The sequence below is a fragment of the Sturnus vulgaris genome, chromosome 4 (assembly GCF_052056855.1).
Source record: "Sturnus vulgaris isolate bStuVul1 chromosome 4, bStuVul1.hap1, whole genome shotgun sequence".
Lineage (NCBI taxonomy): Eukaryota > Metazoa > Chordata > Aves > Passeriformes > Sturnidae > Sturnus > Sturnus vulgaris.
The window spans coordinates 39,194,491-39,211,224 of NC_142246.1; the positions used below are offsets into that span (position 1 = coordinate 39,194,491).

General features: G+C 38.0%; 1 protein-coding gene across 7 annotated transcripts in view; it reads left to right on the forward strand.

Moving 5' to 3' along the window:
- The window catches only part of MARCHF1 (membrane associated ring-CH-type finger 1), a 224,617-nt gene that overhangs the window by 201,372 nt on the left and 6,511 nt on the right, over positions 1 to 16,734 (forward strand). For all 7 annotated transcript variants that reach the window (XM_088163631.1, XM_088163628.1, XM_088163632.1 and 4 more), the window contains one exon: positions 761 to 941. In XM_088163631.1, the coding sequence (XP_088019757.1) occupies positions 761 to 941 (181 nt within the window). The remainder of the gene's footprint in view (positions 1 to 760; positions 942 to 16,734) is intronic.

Genomic DNA, 16,734 nt, shown 5'->3' on the forward strand with positions numbered 1-16,734 from the left:
TTTGGAAGAGGGGAATATCAGCAGGACACTTGGACATGTGTCACAGAAGAAGCCTTTTTTGATGATGATGTTAGAACACTGATCACTTTATGCAAAACCACATGAAAAGCTCTGTATCCCATCATAAGGTACAACAGTTCTGGGACCAGCCTCTATCTTAGGGTCTGCTTACAGAGAAGCTTTAATTTTCCCAGATAGTGCAGCTGTCTGCTTAAAAGAGACAGTGAGGAATAAAAAAAATGACCATAACTTTTTCATACCTGCCTCCTAAAAAGTGTGCATTATGTGTACACGCTGTGCCACATGCATGATCCAGAGCACTCAAACTACTCTCTAATTCTTTTAACTGTATAACTCCAAAGAGGTATCCTAGGAACTTTTTGCACTTCACATGCTGGATATTTTCAGCTTGGGTTAGATTTCTCTGCCTTTGAGGGTTTTATTGGCATTACTTACAGACCAAGCGCTATTCTGCTCTGATACTTGTCTTAAAGGTTTTGCCATGCATGAAAGGGAAAAGCTGTTATTTCTATTGATTCACCTTCAGACCGTGTAGCAAATTCAAAGAGAAATAACTAAGTGAAGAGAAATTGCTAAATGGCAGAAAGGAACAAAGAGTATGTTCCCATCTGAAAGGTCATATAACCTGGCATCTTTTGAATGTCAAGCCTGAAGATGAGAAAGCAGTGTAAATAAGCCAGTGCCTTTGCACTGCTGGTTGGCAGGTTGCCTCACTCGCTCTTGCTGTCCTTCCCGTCAGGATCTGTCACTGTGAGGGAGATGATGAAAGCCCCCTCATCACGCCGTGTCGCTGCACGGGGACCCTGCGCTTTGTTCACCAGGCCTGCCTGCACCAGTGGATCAAGAGCTCGGACACGCGCTGCTGCGAGCTCTGCAAGTACGACTTCATCATGGAGACCAAGCTCAAGCCTCTCCGCAAGGTACGGTGCTTTGCAGTTTCATTATCCTCAAGTGTCAGAGCTCCACAAAGGCTGTGGAAATTGCAAGCACGGTTAAATAAACATCTGCCCAGAATGGCTTTGTATTTGCTGTTGTTAATCGGTCACGGTGATTTTATTCTTACATTTAAGTTGATTAATTTTCAGCAGCAGAGTATTTGACTAAAGACTCTCTTTCATCACACATACAATGTAAATGCAAAAATAATAGTCTTTTGCTTTAGACATTTTATCTTCTTTTTGGTTATTGGTTCGTCTGCCTATTTTTAAGCCAGAAAGAAATCTTCTCATGTTTTGCTCCTGAGTAACACAGTACAGTTCACCCAGCAAATTTTAAATGAAGCCTGTAAGGTCTGGTTGGGAATGATGCTTATACCCATGTGGAGACAGCAGTTATGAAGTAACACAGTCAATTTAGCTGCATCTGTTGTAGCTGTGACATTCATTTGTCAAATGGGCAAATTAATCACTTCTACTTTAAAATTAGTTAATGGAATCTAAAAGACAGAGTGACTTTGCATCCTGAATGTCAAATGTTTGTTATCTGCGTTCATCTGTTTTCTAAGATAAATCAATAAAATGCTACACAGACTGTCGGTATAGGGAAGGTGAAGAGCTTATTAAACATATGTGGGTTCTGTTTTCTTTGGAGTGGATTATTTCTCTTCAAATTTTTATTTTAAAATGCTCTCATCCTTTTTGGAGTTTTGTTGAGTCTTTGAAGTTTGAGTCAATCCGGAACTGGGCAAGTTTTGATTTAAAATAAATTTCAACATGAAAATCATGTAGAAACTATTGCTTATGACTAGCAGCATATGCCTATATAGTAGTGTTTTAATGGCAAAAACATTTTGTTTTTGTTGGCCTTACACAGGTAGCAGTAGTTCAGAGAAAGGCAAATCAATGCCATTCCTTCACACTTCCCATTCAGAGGAATTTTCTAATAAGTCCATGGTGGCAAACCACTTCTGTAGTGACAATCTGGGCTAATTTGGCAAGCAAAGCTTGTGATAGGGAAAGACAAAGTTCTCAAATGCCAGTTATATCTGGCCATGTAGGCTAGAAATTGAAACAGATATAGAAATAGAAAAAAAAAAAAAAGGCTAAAAACTTAATTATATTGACTTCAGTTTTAGTAATTGCAGATAAATTTTAACTAATGTGACAGGATGAGATAATTGTATAAGAAAACCCTGCTTGATGCATATCTTTGGGGGATGTTTTCAGTTTATATGTTTTTATTTTCAAACCGAATTGCTTCAACATCTAACATATAAGAAGTACTCTCACAACAGTTACTTTTCTCAAGAGAATACACAGATATCAGTATTTTTAACAAAAGCTTTTTCCTGGTTTTGTTAGATAATATAGCATCTTTTATAAAAGGGAAACAAAACTTACAGCAACCAAGGAGAAAAGGAATGAAAAATGTGTATAAGTTGATATCAGAGGTACTTTTACCTCTGTGTGTGGTCAGTGCCACATCTCCTCCCACTTTTAGAGTGGTAATATAATTCCTACAAGTCTGTAATTTCTTAATTGAATGATTCCCATCTTATTCAGCTTATCATTGGTTCTCAGGTATGGTTTAGATTTCTGACATAGAAAAGATTCACCTCTTCTTTCAGGCAGGATATTTTTGTTTCTGCTCAAAGCACTACTCAAAAGTAGTTTCTCTGCCTGGCAGTCTGTGCTGGCAACATTCCTCCCTTCAAATGCAATGCTAACAAATATTTGTTTGTGTAGAATGGACCCAGCATCTAACTATAAATCCTTTCTTTTGTCACACCCATTTCAGAAACTAAAGCTTCCAAAGATTTCAAAGTTAGAATTAGTTGTCCTTTGGCATTTATAGCATACAGCTGACACCCTTCATGTGTTACATTAAATTAAACATGTGATCCTTACTAAGTGTGAGCACTATCATCACCATCGTTCACAAATTTATGAAACACTAAACGGTTTATGAGAAGCTGTTTTGCAAACCAAATATTTTGACAGCTGTAGCAAAGCCAAGGTAAAGGAGGAAAGAGTGATCATGAGACCTGCCGTAAGAGTAGAGCTGACTGGTAAATTTCTACTGAAACGTCCTTTATGAAAATCACTGAAACTGTTTTGTTTGGGACTTTTTTGGTCACAGCTTATATATTTTGCAGAAGGGGAAAGTCCCAATGAAACACGGTCAAATTTCTTGGCAGCTTTTATGAAGCCCAAAATCTCAGTTTTGGGGCATTCCTTGTGAGTCTGTGTTTTCAAAAGACACACAAAGGGTGGTTATCAGAAACCAAAGTACTGTGGGAGAGGCAGCTCCTAAGACCAAAGCTCTCCACAATCCTGTCTCCTTGATGCAGGATCTGGAAAAACACTACTGGCTCTGGGATTTCCAGACCTTGAAAGCTTTGGGTTTTGCTAAAGCTTGGTTCTGTACTAGACCTCAAGAGCCTTCAGTCCCCAGCACTAAGTCTGGCCTGTCAGCAGTGGATCAAAATTTCCAAAATTCTAAAATTCTCTTGGAATGATGGCAGGGACATTATGTATCTGAAAAAATGCAGTTCTTGTCAACTTTATTCGATGCTGACTGGAACAGCAGAATTGACCTGAAAAAGCTTACTAATTTTGCTAATAAGCTTTGAGGAATTCTGAAAACAGATTTCTTTTCCATGCTTCCTAAAAAGAAGACCACATATTTTGGTTCAAGAAAGGAGTGCCTGTTCAATTCCATAAGAAACTAATTTATCAAAAAAACAAAGGAAATTATTTCCACTAATGTGAAAGTTTCTGTCCAGCTCCAGATGATGCAATTTCCATTAGACCTGGCTTTAAAGTGACATTCTGCAAGTGGAAGGGTCACATCTCTTAACCAGTTCTGGTTTTTTTTTATTTTTAATCTCTCATCACTCAATATATGAGATTCTAAGTTTGGACTGTGCATTGTTTCATTATGGTGAATTTTATCATAATGTCTTTGTAAAATTCCTACTGCTGATCTCCTGAAGGGAAAAAAAATTACAGACTACCAAACTTAACTACCAGAATCTATAGTTTGGCATTTTGCAGAATCACACGATTTAAATAGAAAACAAACTCTTTAATTCAATAATGAATTACCATCTTTATTTATGCCTCAGCCTTTCATGCACTCTTAATGTTTCATAACAGATTTTTTAATCAAAGTCTAAGGTTTTATAGCACAGTCATTTTGGAATATCATGCTATGTCTGTTAGCACCCATAAGTGACAATGTAGAACAAACTAAATTAGCATAAATTAAGATAATCGCTATTAAATCAATAGGTTTGTGCCAATGTGCAACAGTTATTTAATTAGAGAATTCCTGAAAGCACCAGACATCAAATAAAACTCAGATTAATCATTTTAGTGAGTCTTTGCATGAAGATAATCCTTTTAAGCATTGATCAACAGACATTGCAAGTGTTTCATATATTTGGACAGGTCTAATTACTCAGCTCAAGATAAATATAGAGATTAAATATTAAGCATTGCTTAGTGTTTCTGTTTTTTTTTCTCATGGTCTCTGTTACATCTGTCTGTCATTATAAATAATACAATTACATTTGTAATTTTGCATCTCAACGTCTGCAATCCATGTTACAGAATTTAAAGGTGACTTTATCACAGAAGGAATTAGAAAGTGGTACGAAGCTTGTGTGAGCTCCTCATTGAGCTCTCTCAGGTATCCTAGATATTAACACCTGTGTTTCATATCTCTTGAATTTGGTGCTTGAAGACTAGTAGAAACGGGAATTGAATGAAAATACAGTGAGTATGAAATGGATTAAAATGTCAAATTAAAAGGAGCTGTAAACACAAAAATGTCTTTAAATGGAGATTCTCAACAGTGTCTTGCTATACTTCAAAATACTTTTCATACTTAAATTTTGCTATCTATTTAAGACATCTAGTATCTGATGTCTTACTTTGATGCATCGTCCCAACAGATTATTGTATGGTGTCAGAGATATCTATTTTCTATCCCACTTCTATTTTTGAAATTATTTACAAAACAAGTCTTATTTATGTGAGGCATAAGCAATATTGCACATAGTTACCATGTGTTTGCTCGTGGTCATTAAGGAAGAGCAAGTCAATTTTTTTTTTACAGAAGCATTATGTACCAGTTGAGGTTAATTTTCTTTCTGATAGAAAGGGTATCTGAATTTATACCTTTTAAAGCAACAGAGAACTGGGAATTTTCTTTTAGTACAGAGTGATATGTTTCTATTAAATTAAACAGAAGCATAGCAAATGCTGATCATGAAATAAACTTATTTATTTTGAATGCATACATGCATCTTCTAAGTGTTTACCTCTCTTGTATTCTGTATTTGCTTATATATGCTGTTATTAAAAAAAAAAAATCTCGTACCATGCCTGAAACATTCAGTGATGGCAAAATATGTTAAGGCTGTTTTTTACTTTTGATTCAATGGTAGCTTGAATGGTAGTATTAACATTTATTTTTTAAGAGTATGATGATCACTGCCAAAAGTCATAGAACCTGCAGAGAAATTTCTGTGCTATACCGCTATGAAATCAAAAGTGCTCACCATTAGAAACTACTCCTGCCAGAGTAAACTTTCAGATCCAGATGTGACCAGAAGAGTCTCACAGGAACAAGCCCCAAACTTTTGGGCAGTCATTAGCATACTGCTTGCTGTTCAGTTCTTACTGCCCTGTGCTGTGAGGTATGAACCACCTGGCTTTGTCGTTAGCTTTCTAATAATGCTCATGATAAGAAGTGGTATCAAATATTGCATAGGACTTGCTGTGGGCTTAGTTCTCTTTTGACTCAATTTGATGAATATTTTGCAGTCCTCAACATAGAAGGAGTTCCTGCATTTTTGTTTGATTTCTGGTGCAGCTACATAGTGTTGTCAAGGCAACCTGCTCCAGTGTTATCTTTCTTCCAGTAAACTGTCTCCAAACATCAGTAGCCTCAAATAATTGCCTGCAATATGTGGGGTCAGGCACTTCACCAGTATGCACAAAGGCACAAAGCTATTACTTTCTCGTTGTCTATCATGTCGTTATAGCAAATAACTTTGGGCTCAAGGGACAATGTGTATATTAAAGCTTGTAAAGTAAAAATGATTCTATAGCATTTATATCCTATTGTGATGCCTCGGGGATGCAAGGGACTACTTTGTTCAGACAGTTGTATTCTTAATTTTTGAGGACAATAGAGCATTACTGCTAATTTATCTGTATATAGATAGCATGCTGTAGTTCACAGAATAATGCTGTCTGGCATTTTCTGCCACAAGAACAATACTAGAACTTAGCTTTCTCATGGTGGTAGAATTTGTGCTAGCCTGCCTCTTCATATGTTTTTCTCTTCCATTCAGAACACAGCTTAAGTCTCACAGCTCTTCCAGTTCCCATGGACTTCTGACAAAAGATTCTTGTGCCTCTTACTTTGAGATCATCATAACATACCCTTAGACTTGCTAAAAGCCATCTTACTGTGATACTTTGCTGGGACACCCCCATGTGCAGCATCCTTCCTGGAGGTAGAGCAAGATGTTTGTATGGTCATTGCTTTGAACTTGCATTCTTTTAAGAAGCAAATGAAAAATATTATACTAGTAAATTAGATTGAAATTGTGTCCTTTTCTAATTAAATGCCAGTAGCTAAATTGGCTACTTCTGCTGCTCAGTAGCATTTACAAAAGCAAAGGGAATTTGGGAGGTTGTTCAGCTGTGGGTATTAGTAGTGTTAACCACTATCACACAGACCCATGAACATGAGCTCTGGGAGGTGCAAATCTTCTGTGCTTTCTGAGGCTGAAATAAACAGTTTGGTCTGAGCTGTTTTACAGATACAACTTGCATCAAAATATTCAATTCTCATTTTAGTTAGAGAGCCCTACTCCATCCAGCCTCTCTCATGTTTTTAAGAGCTTGGGGTGTCCTTTTCATTTTTTTATTTCAGCCCTTTCAGGGTTTTGTTTTATAGCTTGACCTCATCAATGGTTATAACCGAGGAAGGATTGGGAAGCTGAAGCATTGAAAATAATTAAGAGAATGTCTTGCTTTTCAAATAAAGAAATTGTAAATGGAATGCTGACACAAAATGTATAGCTAGTAGTATGAAATTAAAAGAGCATAATCAACCCAAGCATTGACCTAAACCAGTCGTTATTCATGAATTTTTTTTAAAATGCCATTTTACAGTTTAATTTTGAAGTTAGGAACTTCACCAGCTCCCATGGGAGAGGGTTGCTATGCATGATCTGATTAATGTAGGTAATTAGCTGTCACATAATTAAAACGTACAATTTTACAGTTGTTATTTGCCTCAAATTTATTTTGCTTGGGACCTATTGATGTGAGAATGATCTGTTCACAGGATGCTTGCTGCTTAGTGGAATGCATGCTAAGTATGGCTTTTCTTTAACACAATGATTTTTTTTTAAACACAGAAATTCCATTAATGGACCTAAGTTATGACCAAATGGGATAACTTTTACTTTACTTAGGTTTGGTAGGTTTTGTTAATTAAATTTCGTTCCTGTAGCATTTTATTAAAACTATTGGAAAAAAAAATTCAAATTTTCTCTTTTTCCCAGAATGAATAGCTTCCCTCAGCTCTTTACTGGAGCACTACGCTGTAGTTTTATTTTAATTGCTATAGCTTTCCTCAGCACAACTTTCCTCTGTTTTTTTTTCATTTAATTGGATAAAATTAATCTTGCTTGTGGGAAAATTAAAAGGCAACTGTAGCTAGAAGTCAGTGTTCTTCCTAAAGCCATATTTATAGATAATTAAAAGCATCAGCTCCTTTTTTTAATCTTTGTTACATGGCAATTCGGACATATATGTAGATACTGTGTATATAGCTGCAAAAAAAGAAAATGTCTAGGTATGCTTAAACAACAATGTATTTAAAAATACCAGGCTTTTGGCAGAAAAAGACATTTAAACCAAACTGCATCTTTCTAACAATTTGAACTGATTCTCAGCAGCCTGGACAATTGGAAATAGAGGAAATGAAGCACTGTGATAAATACTGGAGAGAAGGCGATTGAAGTAAAGACTAACAAAGCTGTGATCATATTCTACAACTTGTTTTAGGAACAGATCTTCAGAGAAATTTCCTTCAACTGGACATGACTGAAGAACTGAAGGAAGTGGAGAGGCATACAAAACTATGTGATAGGATGTTGGTCTCCAGCATGTTGCTATATCAGTTTTCCTAATTTCTCTCCTTTTCCAATTCCTACCATGCCATCGGAGCCTTCTGTCCACTACATCACACTATAAACACTCAGATGTGCAAAGGGAACCCACCCTACTTGGTATTCAAAGACAGAGACTCAGGCACAGACTGTTGGGTGATGGTTTGTTATGGCTTCTGTAGTGGAGAAAGACTTGTGGTTGCATTGACCCCAGCGAAATTCATCTCAAATCCAACACTGAGCCTGTGTCATGGCTGCTTTTATATTGCTTAGAGAATACATACCACAAAGTGAGCAGCCCTACCTGCTTTGATCAGAAAGGGAAATCTCAGCATAACTGGTCTTGCAGCAAAATTATGGTCTGTGCTCTTGTAGTAAGGCAGTTTGACTGATTTCTTTTTTTTTTAATGGTTTTCTTTCGTGTGTGTATGTGTCTTAAGTGGTTATTTGAGAACTGGACTGTGATTTAAAGGTATTTTCCACTTAGTGACTGGAGCAAATGTCATGCCTTCAATTAGATATTGCACTCTTTTGGAAATACAGAGTACACAGAGACAGGAGTCGACAACTGCAAAGAGAACAAAAGTGACAAACTAGATTCTTTTGATAGAATGATCATAGAAATATTTTAGGGAGAGCAGACAACAGTAGCATCTGTTTCTGTTCTTGACTAACTGTGATAACACTTAATAGAGACATAGATTCTACCCCTTTTATCCCTGTTTCTTTATGGGTTACCAACATGTAGCTTCTTTTTTTTTATTTTGGAGTAATAAAGGCATGTGCCCAGGTACCTGAGGTAAATATTTTCTAGAGTTCTAGATGTGTACCTCTTGTTCTTAGTACCAGATACTCCCCATAATTTTACATTATGGTGGTAGTTCACTCCTGATCAGTGGTTTAATGTTCTACATGCAGTTCCTCTGTCAGGATTATTTTTTCAATAAAGTAGCTGAAGTGTACTGTGCTTGGAGATAATGATCTTTTTTGTAAAGGTCTTACAAGGCAAGAAAAGAAGAAGTAATTGTGAAAGAGGAGTTCATGATAGCACTGAAGGCTCTATTGAACAAAAGATTGGTTAATGTCTTTTCAGCTTCAAAGAAGATACTTGGAAAGTAAACACTTTGTCGAGTACTTCTGCATTCTATATATTGATGTCAAGCAATTTCTAGCAGATGGGAGCTAGAAAGAGGCTCCCAATATGGAGAGATTATGCTATAATTACTTGCCACGGGGTTTCTTGCACGTCTTTGCAAAGCACCTGGTGTTGGCCTCTATTTGAGACAGAGCATGGTGAGAGGGGATAAGAGGGGCATGAGGTCCTGTAGTTCCAAAGCATAGAGTTTTTTTGTTTGTTTTTAAGGAATTTTGTTTGTTTAGTTGGGTTTGGTTTTATTCTTTAATTACTTAATTTTTACACTTCTTAATTTCTACACTTCTCTTTTACATTATTTAAGTGTTTGCTAATTGATGTCATACACAGCTAAAAATTGCATAAGCTTGTGAAGTGTGCATACTGATTATATCACTTAAGTCCAGCTGTTTTAATTGTCATTTAAAAAAGAAATAGTGTGCCATCTTGGTTATGATAAACTGAATTATTAGTTCTTTGCAGATGATAATCTTAAGGTGTTTATAAAAGTGAGATTTTTCATTATGTATTTTTTTTATTACCCTAGTTTGCATATCACACAAAAGTGAATTAAAATGTGTTTGTCTTTAGAAAAGCACCCATTTCTGGTTCAGTTTAAAATTTTAATAGGTGTTTTAAATGCACCACCAGACATCCTTTCGAATTCCAGCCAGGTTTGTTTAGTATCTCCTAGGGACAGAAATAGATTTTGAGCAAACTTCAGACAGGTTTGCCAGACAATGATCTGTACTAGAACATCTAATGAGATAACTAGATTGAGGTAAGGCTGTGCATATATAGGGCCATATGATCCACCAGTTGACATGGAATTTTAAAAATTAATTTTATTTCCCTGTTCAGCAATTAATGTAGCAGGAGTCTAATTATGGCCTTCTATTCTTGATCCTTACAAGAGTTTCTTCTCTGGGATACATCTTTTGAAAAAAAGCAATGACAAATATGTTTTCTGTATTTTCTGTGAACCTGCTCAGTTCTTCCTTCTCTCTGGATATGTTTGGGGAAAAGAACATAGTTGTAGGTGTTTTCATGGCCCAAACCCTTCTCTTGTCAGCCATCAGACCTGGCCCATTCTCTTGGACTGTCTGAGGGGCACTTCTCACGTTGGAGCAGGGTGTGGGGACACATTGCTTGTCCTTTAAGACACAGTCCCCATGGTACAGGCTGTAACCACATGTTGTATAGATGGCATAGAGAGGCCCAGAATCCTTTTATTTAAATAACAAGGTTTGAAGTCTCATCTCTTATGAACACTCCAAATTTCTGCAAGGCTATTTTATTCTCCCAACATAAGTGGAGCCCTGTTGTCCTTTATTACTATTATTTCTTCCTCTTCCACCAACTGCACAAATCCCATTCCACAAACTACCATGGCAGCTGCTTTCCTCCAGCTGGTAGGTTGATAGCAGTGTACAGCTCACTGTGGAGCCCGAGCCAATTAGTACTGCAACAAGTGTCCAGAAAACCCTCCCTAATATAAATAACTCTGAGCTACATGTTCAGACTGTTGACATATCTTCACTGCTCAGCTCATTTCAGCATACACCACACCAATTCTTTTTCAGAAGTGCTGGATGAGTCCTTTGGGTTGAGTTTCAGATAAGAAAGATCTTTTCCTGTGTGTTTGTTAGTCTGTGTGCAGAGTGCAGTTTCCACAATAGCTTCTAATAAGTTATTTTAGCCTTTATTTTGCAGGCATAATTACGTTAAGACAAAGGTTGGCTGAAAGTATTTCTTCAGACTGTAGAAAGAATTCAGAAAATACTGCATCATGACTTTAGCTGTAGGCGAGAGCAGAAATCCTTCCAGCTGTGGGTGTTGTTTACATTATACACATAGTCACTTTTTCTGCTAAATGATAGGGAGAAAAATGTCATGAAAAAAATTTAATATTACCAATGTCACACCCATACCAGATTTCCCCATCAGACCTCCTTACGTGCAATTTTTAAAACCTGAAAATACGGAGGAGTTAAAACGTCCAGGCATTCATTGCATGTTGCAAAGCAGCCATTAACTTCTCCTGTAATGTCTGGCATGCTCAGTGCTGAGCCCCTGCAGTGACACCTTCAGCTGTAGAGGTGTGAACCTGCAAACCCGCAGCAGAACTGCAGTCACCCCAGGATGTCTGTGTAGACAAAAATCCGTAGCCAGTGTGGCAGAACATGACCGTGAACAGGAGGCAACCCGTGGACACAAAGTGGTGGATGGGAGCAGGCAGGCAGCAAATCGGCAATGCCAAGGTGAGGAAAAGAGACACAAGCAGCAGAGTTAGCCGAGTGCCATAGCGAGGTGTGGACACAGCTTTTGTGTGAGCCGTGTGAAGCTTCTGGTTCTGCACTGGGCCACCATGAAACCACTCTGCAGGAAGCATAATGTATGGGAGGGAATTAAAATTGCAGATTTGCTTCTGATAAGCAGAGACGCTGTATTGGAATGTAAGATGTGAAGCAGCATCCCCGCACTTTCAAGGAGTGGTTTCAGAAGATACTAAAGAAAATATCCATAATTATTTGTCACATATTGATTAATCAAGCTTTTATTAGAAGTGACATGCAGGGAGGCAGATTTTTGTCCTTTAAAATAAATATGAAAGATTTTCTCAAACTACATTACAGGAAAGGGAAGTGGTTGTCCACATATGATTTAAAGTTCCCCGTATGTTTTAGGGTTTGTTTTTTTTTTATTATTTTTTTATTTCCCCTGAAGACTCATGAATACATTTTGTAATTAGAAGAGTGGGATTTAAAATCAGTAACCATTCTCTTGAAGTTTCTGAGTGAAATTGTCTTTCGGAAACAAAAACAAAACACGAGGTAGAAACCTAGAACAGGGTACAGGTTTTTTACAGCTGCCACTTTGAAGATTATTCCAAACTTCTCTGGCAGCAAAGCACAGGAATTCCAGCTGAGGTGCACGCTGTGTCTTAGAAGCAGCTGTAAGTAGTAGTTGGGGTGGGATGAGTGTTCCTGATCACATCCATAATCCAGCTGCTTTCCATTCTTGGTAGGAGCCTGAGTCAGGCAGTCTCCTACCACCCTCCAGTGGTTTTCAGAGCACAGTGCAAGTGACATGTTCAGACGGCTTATTCAGAAAATAATTCCAAGCTTTCTGCTGGGGACACGTATTGTTACACTTTGGATTGGCGTGGTGACTTGTGTAAACGGTCTTTTGGTTCTGGCTAGATGTTACAAAGTGTTCTAGCACTCCTGTTCTGTGCAACATTATGATATTTATGTGGTTACTTGCATTCGCAGGGCGTTAAACCATCTGCACTGATGATTTCCAGTCTGTGTTTGTATTGGTGCCAGCATTACAGAACCTGTGGGTGTGACAGTTGGATATACAACAGTGAAGGGATGTTTTGTAGGGGGCTGGGCAAAAGCTACAGGTTTTTCCATGAATTTAGTAATATATGAATGACTCAATAATTTGCAAGTCATTATAAACGTCTCCTCTGGCTGTAGTCTTCCATTTATTTCTCTCACTACAGTCTCTAGAGCACCTTAGGAGTATTAACAGCTAAGTTTCCAAGGAAAATTGCATCTGTGTACTTAATTTTGTGCTGTTTTTCTGTCCTCGGTAGCATCTGATATTCTATCTATGGCATATCACAGTGTCATCAACCCAATTGCTATATTTTCTTGGAGATCACTGATCAAGATAATAAAACATGACACAATTTATTTTTATCTTGCTATTATGAATATGGAAAGCCATGAAAACTGCAGAAGCTTCAAAACACAGCAGGAGTGAATTTATCAGAGGTTAAAGAGGCATTAATGTACTGTGTGACATGAAAGGTAGCACCTGCAAACTTCCCACACAACCTTAGGCTGTATCAAGTCCTGAACTATAAAGCACAAGTAAAAGGGGGCTGATGCTTTCATTGCCCAGCATATTGTTGTCTCATCCTTTGTTACAGATTTTCAAGCAAATTTTATTTCACATAACCAGGCAAGTCTGTTCTAGAACTAAGTTAATTTTTTATATATAAGCCTATTGAAAAAATCCTAAAATAGGGAATGGCACTTTTCTGCTCCAGGATGACATAAATTGCTGGCTCATCTACTAACATCACTCATCCAGTAGAGGTGAGTGACTTGACAGTAGTCACAAAGTACTCTCTGTTCAACCAACCTAAAGTACGTGAGTAGGATGGGGAACTTACGTCAGCTAGCACTGGGATCACCAGAAGTACAGCACAAAGTTTAATTGTGTTTTCTCTTCTGAGTTCAGCCCATCATCACCATAGTTGAGAGAACTGTGACTGCAGCAAGGGCAGGGCAAAACAAAAGAGCAGCTTTGGGTCACATTATGAGCTGTAAAATGCTCCCAGGTCTGTCTGTGACAGACAGTCTCTCCTTGGATCTTATTCCTTTCCTGTATCTCAAACTGGGAGTACGAGAGACTCTGCAGAGTCTCCAGTCCCGTAATCACCTCTGCCCTGGTGACCCCTCCCAGTGTCCTGGCAGCCACTTTCTGTGTGTTGTGGTAACGTGTGTGGATGGAATGGACAGACAGGCAAGGCAAGGCAGGCTGTCCTGTGGGAGAAGAAAAGGGGCCAGCTGGAGGAAGCAGAGTCCAGTAGGCCTTGGCTTGCCTTCTGGCTGGATTTGGTCATAGGATGGTAGCAAAAAGGCCTGCTTCAGCCAATTTCTGCTGGCTTCCTCTCCTGAGATACTTTTCTTTTAAATTTCAGCAGAATTCTGTGAGCTTGAACCTTTATTTAGCAATCTTGCCTGTTGGTTGGTTGAATTTGTCTGGGTGTTTTCCACCTACATAATGTTTTCATTTAGACTAATGGGACCAGCATTTGTCTTTGACTGGGCATTCAGATCTACACTAAGGCATTTATGTTAGAGTATGTTAGAGAGTAAAATGGCTATAAAGAGACTACATATATATGACAATGAAAATTCTGCAGTCTTCTCTCCAACAGACCAAATGGTGTGGCATCAAAGTTGACATAACAGACAAAATCTGTTTCAGAACAAATCATTCTTCATTATGTTCTATGTCTTACAAAGCATCCACGGGTAAATGAAGGGTTAAGATAAAACCCTTTCTTCCATCTGGACAAAGACAAGATTTCTTTCTTTGAAAAGAAAGTCTGTTACAAGACTTGAATTGAATTTTCACTGCAAAAAGAAGGAAAGTCTCCAGGTCAAAGTCTGTGTAACCTGGTGACTGTAATGATATAAGACTGTGATAATGCCACATACTGTCTGGTCTGACCACTGAATATTATCTACATAAACTATAACAAATATAGAGTTTTGAGGCTTTATTACTTAAAATCAAAACAAACCTTTTTTTAAATCTCACATTATTCCACACTGCCATAAAAAAACACCAAGCTTAGTTTTCATTCAAAAGTAGATGTAACTGAAATGAGGTCTTAGCTAATAAATAAGTTGATGGATCTAACTCTGTATATTACTCAGGAAATATTTACATTTTTCTAAACATTTATTTATGCTTTGTGTTCATGAAATGTGGGAGAAGTGATTCTCGAGGTACCCCATCCAGGCCTGCTGCCTCCAGCTGTGGGGTGCCCAGCCAGATCATGTTGGAGAGAGTCCAGAAAAGGCCACAAAAAATGATTGAAGGGCTGGAGCACCACTCTGAGGAAAAGCTGACAGTTGGGATTGTTCAGCCTGGAGAAAAGAAGCCTCTGAGACCTTATTGTGGCTTTCCACTACCTAAATGGGGCCTGTAAGGAAGATGGAACCAACTTTCTAGCAGGGCTTGTTACAGTAGTACAAGGGCTAATGATTTAAACAAACAAAAAAGGTGTATTTAGACTACATTTAGAAGAAACTTCTTATGGTGAGAATGGTGAAACAGTGGAAAGTGGAACAGGTTGCCCAGGGAACTGGCAGGTGCCCCATCCTGGGAAACATTATGGTCAGGTTGGACAGGAGCAAGCTGGTCTAATTGCAGATGTGCCTGCTCATTGCAGGGCAGTTAGACTGGATGAACCCTTAAGGTCCCTTCTAACCCAAAATATTATGTGATTCATACAATTTTGACAAGGGCTAGAAAATGTTCTAGAGATTGTGTTTTGAGGCAACAGCTCTGAAACATGCAAGATTTAACTGCCATTAAAGACTGAAGTTGGTCTGGCCTGCTTTGCCCTGTTCTACAAGCAGGAAGAAGTTATTTCTGTGAGTTATTCCCATTGGTGACATGGCACTGACCCTCCTCAGGTTTTACTGCAGTTGTGCTCCTTCAAAACATAACATGACAGCAAAGAGTGTTCAGAGTAGAATGGCTGTGTCAGTTCAGGTTAAAGGCTAAACATCTAGTTTGGATGGCATCTCCAGCCCTAGCTTTAAGGAATTTAGAAAAATCTGTTAGTTTCCAGAAACAAAATTTTAAAAAATCTCAAACAGTGAAAACAGCTAATAAAACCAAAGCAATCCAAAAACCTAAACAAGGAAGACCAAGACAAACTCGTAGCTTGGTAGTAAATGTGCAGCCTGGCAGTGCTCTGCAGAGGCTGGTGATGCTGTCCCAGCTGTACAGGTGGCAGCAGTGCTGTGGCTCTGAGCTGAGTACAGCTCAGTACGGTGCTCACAGGGCCACAAGGAGGTGGCACTCTCATCTCATGCTCTGTACTGCTTTCCTTCCTCAGATGCCAGTACTGACTCCAAGATTATCCATCAGAACTGAGGCATTTTTCTTTTAAGTGTTCTATTCTTTCATCCGTTTTCAAAGGCAAATGTTTTAGAAGGGTTTTGTTTTGAAGAAGTGCTGGGAAAAAACCCACGTCATAAGTGAGATTTTTAAAAAAATCGCCTCAAGGACTGCATTGTTCAATTGCAGAGAATAGCATATTTCATCTTAAAATAGCCTTAACTTAAGCCAGGATTTAGCACCATAATTCACAAACATATGCCTGGAAGAACCTCCTTGCATTACTGAGGCTATTTGGCTGCTATCATATATGATCATTTCCATGTAATCATCTTTTCAAGTTTATTGAATTTAATCCTCAATGCAGTTGCATTTCCTGTGCTTTTATTTTATAGGAAGACTGTTACATAACTGCATTCCTATAATTTTTATACTTATTACAAACAAATGTTTGGGCTTTTTCTTCTCTCACCACCAGAAATGCAAATTTAAAGTAAATATTAATCTTTTTACCTATTAACATATTATGGCTGTACTGTAATGAAATTACTTAAGGTATCATTCATAAGCAGACAGAAACAGAACAGTGGTCTTCATGCCTCTGAATCTGTGAAAATGAGATTATTGTGAATTTTACAGGGACAATGCACACACTCCTGTAATGCATATTACCAAAACTAAAGGATTTGTTAATTTTATTACTGCTTGTGTTTTTGGTAGAAAGAGCCACATTGGCCTAATCAGTCTTATGTAAAATTTTATAAGTCAGATTTTTTTTAATTTT